The sequence below is a fragment of the Magnolia sinica genome, chromosome 4, assembly GCF_029962835.1.
Source record: "Magnolia sinica isolate HGM2019 chromosome 4, MsV1, whole genome shotgun sequence".
Taxonomy (NCBI): domain Eukaryota; kingdom Viridiplantae; phylum Streptophyta; class Magnoliopsida; order Magnoliales; family Magnoliaceae; genus Magnolia; species Magnolia sinica.
This window is the reverse complement of record NC_080576.1, coordinates 87,447,233-87,462,219: the sequence shown is the minus strand read 5'-3', so window position 1 is coordinate 87,462,219 and position 14,987 is coordinate 87,447,233. Positions and strand designations below refer to the sequence as shown.

Sequence of the window (14,987 nt, the reverse complement as noted above, 5' to 3'; positions counted from 1 at the left end):
TGGGAAGATGCTCGTGGGCCATCGGACCTTGATGGACACATCGGACCGTTGGATTGGGTGGACACGATGATCGGACCGTTATATCATCATCATCAGACATCTTGATCGTGGACCCCTATGGGCCACGAAATAATTTAGTTATTTACATGCTTCGTTATTTTTGGTATAACTTATATTTGTGTTAAGATTAGGGAGTTAGAAACAACTTTTAATGAGAATCTTATCTAGGAGCACCTTTTTGTAAAAGGTCTTTTCTCAGACTATAAAAGAGAAATTGGGGGGGGGGGGGGGGGGTCCTAATGCAATTATTTTGAAAAAAAAAGCATTGTCTTCTCTTCTTTATGTGATTTGAAGAATACTCCATGTGATTTGGAGCTTGGGTGTGGTGTGATTCCATTCCCCATTCAACAGAAGTGCGAGGCTTCTATTTATCATCTTCCTTCTTTTTTCCCTTTTATCCAAAAAGAGGTATTTTTCTCAAAAACTTCATCTCTTATTTCTTTCCCATCTAAAACCATCCAAATCATCTTTTTCTTCAAATTTTCATAATCTAAGTTCAACTCTAACTGAAATCAACCATTCAGGACCCCAAAACGCTAGCCAACGACTAACACCTGTGACCGTACAACCACATGTGCGAGCCCCTAGGCTGACCGTACGAACAACCCCACAATCCCTCGATTTCCCCTTGCTTCCTCCATTAAAACCCTTTGATTCCCCATCCTTAACTGTACCTATGAACCCTAACTCTAACCCTAGATTCTCTAATTCCATAATTTTCACAAATTCCTAAACCCTAAATCTCTCATTTCCATAATTGACCCAAAATCCCTAACTTCCCTTCATCCAAAACCTTAATTCTGCTCTACCAATACCTAAATCCATCAATCCCCTTAACCAATTCACCCAATTTAGCCCTAATTTCATCTTTTTCCCAAATTCTAAAAAAACCCTAATTCCAAAATCCCCAATTCTCATGAACCCTAATTTTTCAAATTTCAGATTTCTCCATTCCTAACCCTAATCATAGAACCCACAAGTCAGTCCCTTGAGTGTGGAACGTGCCTATGCTAAATTGGAAGTTCTACCCTTCCATCGGGCCTAGTTTTAATTTATTTATATGATTTCTTAGCATGTAGGCATGTGATTTACGTTAAATCATATTTTATTTCCTATTGTTTACTCTGAATTACACAGTGGGTTAACATCTTTTGTTAATTGAATTACTTTATAGACTTTTGGGTTAACTTTTTTGTTAATTGAATTACTTTATAGACTCTTTCATAATCTCCACGTAGCATGCTAGCATTAAATCATGTGTCATGCATCGATTCTATTTGAGAGTTGTATGTTTCTTCACTATAACGGTATAATGATTTCCCCTCATAGAAATCATCTATAATTTTAATTTACTGTTGTTTCCTTGCGTGATCCTTTGCAGGCATCGCGTAAACACTATTGCACCAACAAGCATGTTTGCATGAAAGAGAATGTCGATGAGGAGTGGTGCAGTTCCGCAACTTAGAAGAGCATTTCACTTCATTTGTTTCTTTATCTTCTGCTAAATTTGTTTGTTGTGATTTTTCCAGTAAGTTGCTCTTAAAGGACCCAAATGTGGGATGTCACGAATTCAAGTGAGTTCCCTTTTAATTTACTTTTAGATTCTTGGTATACCTTGATTTCCTAATGTCCATGTAATAAATATTGTCCAACCTCTTACACAAACAGAAATGTGCATAAACTCAAAGCTCATCCTTTGCTTCAGAAAGACGGCTGCCTCGAGGCTCATGATATTGAAGATCTTGTGAAACTTGGCCAGGCCGTAAAAGGTTTTATTTTCTTTAGATGTAAACTGATGAAATTTTTGTTTTTTTTTTCCCTCCTTAGCCTTACAATGGGCTCCTTTTTTGGTAGGTTGTTCATATTTTGCAGCACGGTCTATGGCAACAGAAGCTCAGCTAGTATTCTGCCCATACACTTACATCATTAATCCAATCATTCGGAGGGCAATGGAAGTAGATATAAAAGGAGCTATTGTGATTCTTGATGAAGCCCAGTATGCACTGAAAGCTCCTTATCAGCATGCAGTCGATAGTTTTAGAACATCAATTCTATGCACACTCCATTCCAATATTGATGATTTCCTCCATATTTTTACATAACTATTTTTGTTGGTGGTGTTATTTCAAGAATGATTATTACATAAAGTTATCTTCTGATGCATATTACGGCCCACCACAAGCACACATGCACACAAACATACACTTCAAAAACTTGGAACTGATTTTTTTTTTTTTGCCCCTTTAAGAGAATCATGGCTATTTTCTACTATGTTGATCCTTCTAGTTATAAATTTCTTAACAATACATTTCTGGTAAAAAAATGTTTCTAACAATTATTTTTTTTAAAAAATGGTAGCGATTCTCCAAAATGAAGAGGCACCTTGTCACCGATGCTTTGGCAAGGGAATCAGTATTGTTGTTTTCTACTCTTATGACCGACGGTTAAAAAATTGGTTTCTGATTGGCAGGTAGAGCCATCAGATCTGATCCGATCATGATACCTGTTGGGGTTGAAACAAAGATAGATGAAACCTCATAAAGATTAATATTTATTATCTTGTTGACTATTGTTGAGTATACTTGAGTGTATTAGCTTCAAAAGTTGTAAATTATGTGGCTAGTCATCGAAACTTTTAAAAATTCAATGATTCTAAAAATATTCCTTTAAGCTAGGGAAGGACAATTTGGAAGATACTTCCCTTTTTGATAGTGTGAGGAACACGGAAGGAGAGAACAAAAACAAATTAGCATTGGAGGCAAATACCAAGGTTGGCCAACTGAATGAGTTGACTGGACTCACCTTAGTGGACGTAGATTTTATGCCCCCACCGAGTAAAAAGTGATGCAGTGTAGACTAGGTGGTGGTGAAGTGACAAGAATCAGACAAGTTTTCCCTAGTTGTCCATTGACTCGATGACTCGTTTGATCACTAGAATCAGATGTGTCATGCTGTCTAAAAGGTGAGATATTCTGCACATAACTTCCCAAGTCCATCATGTCAACTAGGGTCTCAAGCAAATAAACATTAATAAATTCTATCAGGACATCTATATCTCATATGCTGGAGATGATTGAGTGTGACTGTCTTATCGCCTGTTGTTCTCCATCGAAAGGGCTCGGCTTCGGAGGGATAAGAAACCCCAATCCCTCACACTTTGGCATATGGAGATGCAACCTTCCTCTATGAGGTTAAGACTTTAAAATATGATGTTGGAAGCACCTTGAGACATCCAATTATCTGCTGTCCCCGACAACTTTTCAAGAAATTTGATTCAAACATATCTTAGATTCCTCCAAAAAAAAAAAAGGTTTCACACCTCTCTCCTTCTACAAATTCATTAGGATCCTTGACCCAAATTCCTTTTCATGTCACTATGGCCACACATAGGGTATGTAGCCTCTACGAACCACTCACTAAGGGTACTTAATAGAAATCCTTTCAACCGTCCCCCAGCCAACCATAAAACCCACCCATCACCCTTTCGGGAAATATGATCCACCCTATCTGAGCTCTTCTTAACCTTGCTTAACCTTCCAAATGCATGATTTAGGAGAGGGTAATAAAATAAGTAAAGAGGTTGGCATTGGAAAATCTGAGTAGAGATGGAAATCTTTGGATCTCTCACTTAACAATCCTTCACAAACTCATGCACTTGCAACGTTTGAAGCATTTTATGTGGTCTTTCGTCTAAATTGCTGGACCTATACTCGAACTACGTTCATGTTGAGTGACCTAAATTGCAGTTTGATTCACCATATTTTGGTAATCCTCGCAGAACTATATTAATACAATTCATTCCATAATTCCTTTCTGATATACTCCTAATCAATTTGTATAAAGCCGGGAACTTTGGTGATATCACATGTGTTATAAGGTAGCTAGTGTGCATGCCTCTACCTGTGCCAGCATGTTGCATAGATATGAGATCCCCTTCATCATGAGGGTCCCAGTGTGTTGATATCCTAGCCTAAGGATCAAGTTGGTCCTCTGGTTAGGTGGGCAACAATTGATGAAAAAGAAGAATGGCTTAAAATAACTTGGCTGAAGTTTCATGAACCAGCACCTGTTCCTAACATGGTGGCCATATGATGATTGGACTGGCTTAAGTTTTTGGGCAAGAATATGTATACAAGCAAAATTCCAGTGGATGGCTTGAATATTGCACCTCTGCCTGTCACATTGGCACATGTGGTGGCATGTAGATGGTATGCCTTGTACACTGTGTAGCTTTGCAAACTCTAGGTTGGTCCCCAATTAGTGTGGATATGAATCATGAGTTAGTTTTGCCAATGTTGTTACTCAGGATCAGTAGCATCTGTTTCCCTATTGGGCCCACATGCTGCGATGATCTGATGAAATTGGAACCATTCTTGCTCTGCAGGCTATGAAAAAGGGCCATTGCAAGAAACTCAGGATTAGATGATTCTGACCATTACTATGTTTAGATGTGTAGAAAAATGATAACAAATTTTCTTGGCACACATTCAACTCCCAAATTCAGAAGTTAGGATCATCATTGAAGTGTGAGTGTTGGGACATTATTCACTTATGCCAACACTCAGATAATGGACGGTTCTAATCATTGGACCACCTCTGCATGCCCATATGGTGCAACACATGCTTGTCATCTTGCCACATAGGCAAAACAAACTCCTAAACCATTATTAAAGTTAATATTCTATCATCCTTAATTGGAAATGAAATAAAAACTTATAATAAGTTGGATATAAGGAAGAAAATCTTTGATTACTTGGATATTTTAGTAATTTAGAAATATTTCAAGCTTTTTAAAGACTCTTTTGCCTTTCTCTTTTGTTCAAACTTCCAATCATCTTCCGTCTCCCATCCACTACTGTTGCACAACTCCCACTAGGTCCTTTTTCATAACTATAGCCAATTAGTTTATTGGATATGGGTAGCACTCAGCAGTAGACACACTAAAATGAAGGAGATGATACCGTCATAATGTAGATCCATGGAATACGGTGGCCATCCCTCCACAAAACACATGCTGGGGTAAATTATCAATTTAGGACACACCATCTTGTTGTCCTCTCTTTGCTAGGGTGAAAAATGTTCAAAATACACATGGATTGTAACTATAGCCAATTAGTAAGTGATCTTAAAACCAATGGTAATAAAAAATGGTTAATGGTCAAAATTTACTGTGAGAAAGTGCAAAAATTGATGGGTAAGTTCTTATGATGGCTGTAATTTTTAAAACAGGGGCCATCCATGATAGGACACACCACTTGGATGGTCCTGATTGATACATGATGTTGCGACATGTATTGTGGAGAGATGGCTCGACAATGTTTAGGTGCTAAAAATAGAATTGGATCAACCTATGCCGAGACAAAGCCTTGTACTAGTCTATTGAAATAAGCGAACCTGTACTGCTAACTGTGAATTGAAAAACAAATTAAATAAGCATACCCCAGCGAACTAAGGAATTTTAAAAAGTGTTGAACTACGAACTATGAATTTGAACCCAAATTTGTTGAAACTTTGATTTAGGTAACTTCCATCTTTACCCTATGATGGTAAAGAGGGAGCCACATTCCTTATGAACTCAGAAGGAAACTTGGTGACAGTCCCACGATCGACATTAGATGATTTTGATGTTGATATCCATTCCTTTACTAATCTCCTTCATCTAACTTTGAAGACCATCCTATCAAGCAACTTCTCGTTGGATTCCCAATCCGCTTGATCATATGGCACATGCCTTCCACACATAAACCTTTCTAAGAAACCGAATCTTCCTTTTCACCTTGAATCTATGGATTTGTTAGCTACAAAACATCATCCAAAGTTTGCTTTCTAGAAAGTCTCCTTGATAACCGTTGATCTCTGGAATCTAGATTTGACTGGATAGCGCCTTTCACCATGATCTGTTCACGTTACTGATGAAACTTCATTGTCTAAGGATTTGACGTCTACCTGACCACCTTTTTCAGTGATTCAACATTATAAACATCACAAGCTTTGAAGCAATCAAAGTGCACTTTTACATTTGCACTAAATGCAGTTTATTTAGAATTATTTCCACTTTTGAAGGCATTAGGAGGGCACTTCATCAAAATTGAAGGACCTGTGCATGTTCGTGTGGAGAATCTTAGTGTGGATAGTTGTGGCTATTATATCCAACCTATAGTTGCATGAAGTGTGTATCAAAGCGCCAAGAAGTTCAGGTGCGGGAGTGGGCTATTTCAAAATGTTAGCAAGTATAAATTTCTTGTAAGCAGGAGCGGGAACCTGACATTCAATCTGAAGTGAGAGTGACACTTGGTTGGATCAATGGAGATTCAACATGAGTTTTTTGGAAAGTAAACTCTCTCATTAATACCGTTGAAGTTTATACTAATCTTATTAATAAATAAAATTCGTATGCAAGGTCGTGTCCTACAATAGCTCAGCTTTTTGTTGGTTACTTGGATGGGAACTGGTTATTTGCCACATTATTGAATGGCTTGAGCTCATAAGAAATAGCATTCTTTTGAACTTACAATTAGATTGTAAATGTCTTTTTCAACTTTTTTTTTTTTTCTCTTAAAAAATTGCTAACTGTTTGTAAAAATATCAATGTTTGGCTCATTATGATTTATTTACGTTTGTGTTTAAATTACTTTATACCAGGTAAGGTCTGGATGTGCTTATGCACTTCTTCTAATTTTCCTTCACTACTTTACAGCAATATAGAGGACATGGCACGCGATGCTGGCAGTCTAGATGTCGAAGAAGAAGTCCTAGACAGTAAGTTAATTGTATGTAGCATTTATTTTAGCACTTTCCATATAGAGCTTGATATAATATTTATTATCTGGATCCTATTCAAAGTATTGCAGACAGAACTAGGGCAACTGTGCTTGGTTGATAGTGTTGCAATGATTTACCAACCTTTATATGACGTGATACAAGTAGGTATTTTACTTGGTAAACATCAAATTAATCCTTTAATTGCCAGTGCATTTTAGCCAATGCTACTGCTGTAACTGTGTAGGGAATCATAAGTTGGATTGGCCAGAGGAAAGATAACTTGGAGAAGCATGGATTTGAACGCTACTCGTCGTGGTGAGTAAACTCTGCTAATTACCTGTTACTGAAGATGTTTCATTTGGGATTAAAACAATGTTTCATGCTCTTTAAGTAGTGGCTCTAAATTTCTTGTCATGCCTGTTAGCATAGAGATAGAGAATGCTTGCGAAGGCTAAAATTTACTAGTTGAGTTTTTGGTCACATGCAAAGTTTATTACTCCATTAGTATTTTGCGATTATCACTCCATTATGACAGGGAATTTCAGCAAGGCTAGCTACACACATAACTGCATGTACATTGTAGAATGCCAAATAGGATGGCCCTCTGCGCTTGATGGGGCAAGTGATTGCGTGCAATGATGTTGACGTTTTATCCCGGATTCAAAGATGGTATGAAGTCCCCCAAAAAGTGTTTAAATTCGGAAATAATAGTGCCTTCTTTAGGTTATATTTATGAGTTGATTTGAGAATCCGGTGAAGTTAGATTATATGATTTATATCGAACCTAGGATTAGCTGTCAAATAATCCTATCTTGTAGGCTCTTGAATAGAAGGTAGGAGCCAAGTCCAATTTAGAAAATCCAGATATCAGTTGTTGATTGGAAATACAAGGCCATGGTGCCATGGTGCCATGCTAACCAGTATGCACTGAGGACTCAAACTGAAAAATTAAATAAGATTTTTACAGCTATTTGTTTGTTGTAAACATTTGTGCACATGTATATTGATTTATTGTGGTGCACTTGTAAGTTATCAATTTGTAAGTTTGATCCTGTAATTGGCCTTGTTATGATATGCATTTTATAGTGGCAGTGTACAGTATTATGTTTGTTTATACGGGTGTCCTTGTCTGGCCATCTCATGTATAAATACCACATGGAGGTTCCTTATATCATCAACTCTTGACATCTATTGTTTGTAGCATCCCAAATAATAGTTGTGAAATTTTTTCTTTTGTGTCTTTGGGTTTTAATAATAGAAAAATATGGCTAAGTTTGCATCCAAAATACTCACAAAAGGCTCTTGAATAGAAGGTAGGAGCCAAGTCCAATTTAGAAAATCCAGATATCAGTTGTTGAAGTAGAAAAAGATTTGATGAGGATAATGTGAAGAAGAGATGAGAATATTGAGAGAGGAGGAGAAGAGTTTTGGAGAGATGATGTGTGTTAGGCTTGCATGCCCTAACACATAATATTTTATTATGAAAAAGCATATAGTACACTGCAGGGGAATAGGGAAGTGTGCACATGCACTTACACTAAAAGGACACACTATAAATATAATACACTAGCATTCTCTATACTCCCCCTCAAGTTGGAGCATAGATGTTGATCATGCCCAACTTGTCACGAACACGATGAAGAGCATCTCGACTCAAGGATTTTGTAAGAACATCAGCAAGTTGATCCCCAGATCGAACAAAAAGAGTGACAGTCAACCTCAATATGCTTGGTTCGCTCGTGGAAAACTGGGTTACGAGCAATATGGATTGGTTCGCTCGTGGAAAACTGGGTTACGAGCAATATGGATAGCCGCTTGATTGTCACAGTGAAGAGGAATAGGACCCGAAGGAGGATAGCCAAGTTCTTCAAGAAGATTGCGAAGCCACACAAGTTCACATGTCGCATGAGCCATAGCACGATATTCAGCTTCAGCCGCAACAATTGGCTGCTTTTTGCTCTTCCAGGTTATAAGATTGCCACCTAGGAAGGTACAAGCCGGATGTAGAGCGGCGATCAAAAGTACTACCCGCACAATCAACATCGAATAGCCCGAAAGATGAAGATGACCATGCAATTGAAAGTAGAGGCCAAGACCCGGCTGATTTTAAATGCCGAAGTATGCGGTAGACAGCCATGAGTGTGAAGAACTAGGAGCTTGCATGAATTGGCTAACAACCCCACCGCAAATGAGAGATCCGGGTGAGTAATAGTCGGGTAAATAAGCCGGCCTACAAGTCGTCGATACATCTCGGGATCAGAAATGAGAGCACCATCATCTGGTCGAAGCTTCCGTGAAGTATCCATGGGAGTGGTAGCGGCTTGCATCCTAACATGCCGGTCTCCATGAGAAGATCGAGCGCATATTTTCGTTGTGACAAGACCAATTTGGATGATGAGCGAGCAACTTCAATTCCGAGGAAGTAACGAAGAGGACCAAGATCCTTGATTTCAAACTTGGTCTTCAAAAAATCTTTGACCTCCCTCATTCCAGCAGAATGACTACCGGACAAAACAATATCATCCACATAGACAATGAGAACCATGATGCCCGTCGATCGACGACATATAAAGAGAGAATGATCAGCATGACTACGAACAAAGCCAAACTCCAAGAGAGCCTGACTAAATTTTTCGAACCATGCACGTGGAGATTGTTTGAGTCCATAAAGAGCCTTCTTCAACCGACATACAAGTGCAGGGTTGTGAGAAGCAACAAAGCCAGGAGGTTGATGCATGTAAACTTCCTCTGTAAGATCCCCATGGAGAAATGCATTCTTAACATCAAGCTGAAACAAGGGCCATGATAAATTAACGGCCAAGGAGAGCACAACACGAATTGAATTAAGCTTAGCCACCGGAGAGAATGTCTCGAAGTAATCCACACCATGAGTCTGTGTGTAACCTTTAGCAACAAGACGGGCTTTATAGCGATCAATTGAGCCATCTGGAAGAAACTTGATTGTATAAACCCATCGACAGCCAACAGGCTTATGGCCTACAAGAAGTGGCACAAGATCCCAAGTATGATTCTTCTCAAGAGCAGACATTTCTTCCATCATCGCCTTTGTCCAATCAGGACTCTGAAGAGCATGTGAGAGAGATCTAGGAATAGTCTGTGATGAAAGGGAAGCTGCAAACGACTGAAAAGACGGTGAAAGATGATCATATGAAACGAAATTACTAATGGGGTGTTGAGTACAAGATCGTGACCCTTTGCGCAAGGCAATGGGAAGATCTAAACTCGAGTTAGAAGAGTCACCTGAACCAACATCCAAAGTAAGCGGAAGGGTAGATGACTGAGCTTGTGAAGATTTATCTCGACGCTGATACACCCGCAGAGGCTTAGGCTCAACCATATCACCAACAGGATGCTGAATAGAGGGGAGAGGAGTTTTCCCATGATCATTAGTGGAAAGAGGATAACAGTTATACTCCCCCTGACGCGCAAGAGGATCACAGATGGATCGGCCTGAAGAGGAGAAAAAAGAAATATCCTCAAAGAAGGTGACATCGGCAGAGACATATTTCTTGCGAGTCAATGGGTCAAAGCATTTATACCTTTTCTGACTCCGAGTATACCCTATAAAGACATTTAATCGCCCTGGGACTAAGTTTATCATTACTCCCATCCAAAATTTGAACAAAGCATGTACAACCAAAAACTTTAGGTGGTAGAGGAAATGGGTTATCATGAGGATACAAAATAGTAAATGAAGGTTTATAAGACAGAATACGTGAGGGTATACGATTAATAAGAAAAGTAGCAGTTAAAAGAGCATCACCCCAAAAATGTTTGGGTAGATGCATACCAAGTAGAAGGGTGCGAGCAACGTCAAGAAGACGACGATTCTTTCGTTCTGCAATACCATTTTGTTGAGGAGTCCGAGCACATGACGTCCTAGATAAAATACCACGTTCCTGCAAGAAGGACAGAAAGGCAGTAGACATATATTCTCCCCCATTATCAGAATGGAGGGATTTGATGGAACAATGAAATTGAGTGCACACTTCATGATAAAACACTTTAAATGCATCAAATACTTCACTTTTAGATTTCAAAAGATAAATCCAACTCATGCGGGAATAATCATCAATAAAGGTAACAAAATTTCTAAATCCAAAAGTTGAGGTAACCGGAGCTGGTCCCCAAACATTTGAGTGAACCAGAAGAAAATGTTGAGATTTCCTCCCAGAAGAGCTAGGAGGAAACGTAGCATGATGATGTTTAGACAATTCACAAATATCACAGCATAATGGTTTAGTGACAGGTAAGGAGGGAAATAAAAGTCTCAATCTAGCAATGGATGGGTGGCCTAAGTGGCAATGCCACCGAGTCATGGACTCTTGATCTAGAGAAAGGGTACTAGAAGCGGCAACAGGTGTATCATCAAGAAGATAAACGCCTCCTCGCTCATGCCCCCCACTAATCACTCTCTTCGTCTGTAGGTCCTGAAACAAACAATAAGAAGGAAAGAAGGTGATGAAACAATTGAGTGATTTAGTAAGAGAGCTAACAGACAATAAGTTTAATGGAAAACGAGGCACATGCAATACGGAGGACAAAGACAAGGAAGAAGAGAGAGGGATGGAACCAATCCCAGAGATGGGAGATTGGGTTCCATCTGCGACTGTGACATACTGAGTGGGAGAAGAAGAAGAAGAATAAGAAGAAAAGAATTGCAACTTACCAGTCATATGGGAGGAAGCTCCAGAGTCAATGACCCAGGAGGTAGGAGAGGATGACGCAAGAAGGGCGGTACCTGACTGGGCCGAAGCTGCGTGAGAAGGCTCAGGAATATCCCGAATGTGAAGCTGCATAAGGGCATCATATGCCGCCCGAGAAATAATAAGAGACTCCCCTGAAGTAGACTGCTCAGCTGTCGGGGTGGAAGACTGTCTCAAAAGCAAATGGAAGCAACAGAAGCAGCGGCATACGTAGGACGACCATGTAGCTGCCAGCAATAATCAATAGTGTGATTAATTCCACCGCAATGTGAACAAATGCGGGAACCATCGCGTCCTCGTCCACGTCCACCACGACCACGAAGACTACGGCCGCCGCGACTGCGATCTAGATCGCGGCCTCTACCACGACCACCAAAACCAGAAATGCGCCCTGAGCTCAAGGATGGTACCCTAAGACCAAGGGAGTACTGATCGCCAACAAGATGTGCCGAACGCTCGGGTGGCACAAATGAATGAGAAGGAAGAGTAGAGATCATAGCACGCTGACACATGGCATAGACTGTCGTCAATGGGGGAAGAGGATCCTGCATAACAACCTGATCGCGAACGTGAAGATAATCAGAACTCAACCCAGTGAGGAACTGCATGATACGAGTATCATCCCGTTGCTTATGAGCATGTTCATGATCCTCTTTACATTTGGAAGGAAGAGGCTGATACATATCCAACTCATCCCACATACCCCAAAGCATCGAATAGTAGTCTTTTAAGGATCTGGAGTTTTGTTGAAACCGACCAATTTCTTGAATAAGCTGGAATACCCGTGAAAAATTCTGAGATTTCGAGAACATATCATGAAGCGTATCCCAAATGCTTTTAGCCGAGGATAAAAACATCACCGAGTGGCTAATTGAGGAATCCATACTATTCAACAACCATGCAATAACTTGATAATTCTCCTTTGTCCAAGACTTGTAGGTAACATCTGTAGAGCTTGGGAAATCATCCAAAATATACGACAACTTGTCACGGGTTCCTAAAAATACTTTTACAGATTGTGCCCATTGAAGATAGTTGTCACCATTCAACTTAATGGAGGTAATCTGCAAGGGGTTAGATTCAAGAGACCCTATGCCAAGAGATGAGGGCCCTTTGTCAGCCATAATAGAGTCCAAGAGAAATAAACCTATGCCAAGAGACCCCCTATGCCAAGAAAGATTGATTCAAACAACTCTATCTCACTCAATCCTTCAACATAACAAGAGATAAACCTCAAACAAATGTCAATCATCAAAAATACCATGAAACGCAGTCAAATAGGGCCTGACCGAGTGAAAAACGGCCCAGCCGCACGCCCATTTGAGGTTAAAAACCTCTCAAACATTGATCTTAAGTAAAAAATCCACCATGGATAGCTTGGGAGGAAGATTTCGGTCCATCTTGAGCAAAGAAACCGAAGAAAAGCTTACCGATTTGAGGTAGATCGAAGAAAAACGGAATCTGGAACCGATTTTCGAATTTCTCTATTTCGCCCAAAATACCATGAAATGAGGTCCAATAAATTCTGAAAAAATCATGACAAATCTTCTAAAATCAAGATCTATCAAACCCCTAAACTTTTAGCTCAAACAGAGCCCATGCGTCCGTACAACGCTGACGTCAGCCGTACGGCTGCTGACGTCAACAAGGTGACGTGTCGCCTCTCAACCTGTTGGATGCGGAATGCCTTGAACTTGCTTTGATACCGAGTAGAAAAAGATTTGATGAGGATAATGTGAAGAAGAGATGAGAATATTGAGAGAGAAGGAGGAGAAGAGTTTTGGAGAGATGATGTGTGTTAGGCTTGCATGCCCTAACACATAATATTTTATTATGAAAAAGCATATAGTACACTGCAGGGGAATAGGGAAGTGTGCACATGCACTTACACTAAAAGGACACACTATAAATATAATACACTAGCATTCTCTATAGTTGATTGGAAATACAAGGCCATGGTGCCATGGTGCCATGCTAACCAGTATGCACCGAGGACTCAAACTGAAAAATTGAATAAGATTTTTACAGCTATTTGTTTGTTGTAAACATTTGTGCACATGTATATTGATTTATTGTGGTGCACTTGTAAGTTATCAATTTGTAAGTTTGATCCTGTAATTGGCCTTGTTATGATATGCATTTTATAGTGGCAGTGTACAGTATTATGTTTGTTTATACGGGTGTCCTTGTCTGGCCATCTCATGTATAAATACCACATGGAGGTTCCTTATATCATCAACTCTTGACATCTATTGTTTGTAGCATCCCAAATAATAGTTGTGAAATTTTTTCTTTTGTGTCTTTGGGTTTTAATAATAGAAAAATATGGCTAAGTTTGCATCCAAAATACTCACAAAGGTTTTCATTAATTCTGGGAACAAGACATTTCAGGTTGTGACATTCCACGAGCCTTAATTACATCCTTGAGGAAAACCCTTGTTTAAAAGGGAAAAACCAAGTAACTACATGAATGCATGTGCAAATGTAAATTTGGGCCATGTGTGTGCATGGGTGATTCTAATTTGGTCCTTCCTCTTAGAGTATTCCGGAACATCGATGCAGGATCTCCTTTATCCTTTGAAAAGGATCAGATATCTTAGCAGCTAACCTTGGATGTCCTGTACAGCAGCTGGGTGTTAAGGAATTGCTTAAAGGGAATTTGAATGAATACAATTAACCAAGTAGATTAGTACAATTGTTTAATTGAACAGTGTTAGAACCAAGGATGGTTTAGCGCGGGGAGCTAGTAACCATAGGTCAATATATCAGCATAAGGATTCTGGGGAGGCAAAGGAGCCAAAACAGATGTGGCACAGACAGGATGCCTCGTTGATCTGGTACCAAAGTAACCCTAGAGGTCAGGAGTTGGTACATCATGTGGGGTGGGGCCATCATGAGGTGTGGCTCTGGAGGGAAAGTACACTCCGTGCTACTCTCTTCTGGTGGAGCTTTAAGGCAAGAACCTGCCCATCCAGAGAGGGATCTCTGGGGAAAATCTCAGGTGAAAGGGGATAAACTCAAGCTGTGGCTCACCTAGTCTCAGTGTTTGGCATGATGAGAAGGGAGCAGTGTTCTCTAACTTCATGTATGCAAGTGTGTGCAGAGTCTTTGGCCTCTTCAATGACAAGCCCAAGCATATTTATACGCCCTTGGTGTTGATGTCCTGCCCAAAAGACTGTTATTTCCTGCTCAAAATGGTTATGGGATGATGTTTGGTTGATTGAAATGAACGTGGCCTGCTTCCATTGGTCGTCGGCATGGAGCATCCTAATTGGATGAGAGCGTACATCAAAGCGGAGTGCCTGTTGAAGAGAGTATTACCATTAAGTGGATTATACATCTGCACTGACTTGAAGTCCACACTGGCTTATGGAAAAGAGTGTAGGGCATTCTATCAATATGGAGCTGTGCCAGATGTTGAATTGGATCCGTGCTACC

At 39.9% G+C, this 14,987-nt stretch overlaps 1 protein-coding gene across 3 annotated transcripts in view; it reads left to right on the top strand.

Moving 5' to 3' along the window:
• The window catches only part of LOC131243331 (uncharacterized), a 130,434-nt gene that overhangs the window by 27,799 nt on the left and 87,648 nt on the right, over positions 1-14,987 (top strand). For all 3 annotated transcript variants that reach the window (XR_009170024.1, XM_058242606.1, XM_058242605.1), the window contains exons 4-10: positions 1,442-1,506; positions 1,590-1,634; positions 1,729-1,829; positions 1,915-2,056; positions 6,758-6,819; positions 6,904-6,983; positions 7,067-7,137. Coding sequence is in view for 2 of the 3 variants with exons in the window: in XM_058242606.1 (XP_058098589.1) it covers positions 1,442-1,506; positions 1,590-1,634; positions 1,729-1,829; positions 1,915-2,056; positions 6,758-6,819; positions 6,904-6,983; positions 7,067-7,137 (566 nt within the window). In the remaining variant the exon portion in view is untranslated. The remainder of the gene's footprint in view (positions 1-1,441; positions 1,507-1,589; positions 1,635-1,728; positions 1,830-1,914; positions 2,057-6,757; positions 6,820-6,903; positions 6,984-7,066; positions 7,138-14,987) is intronic.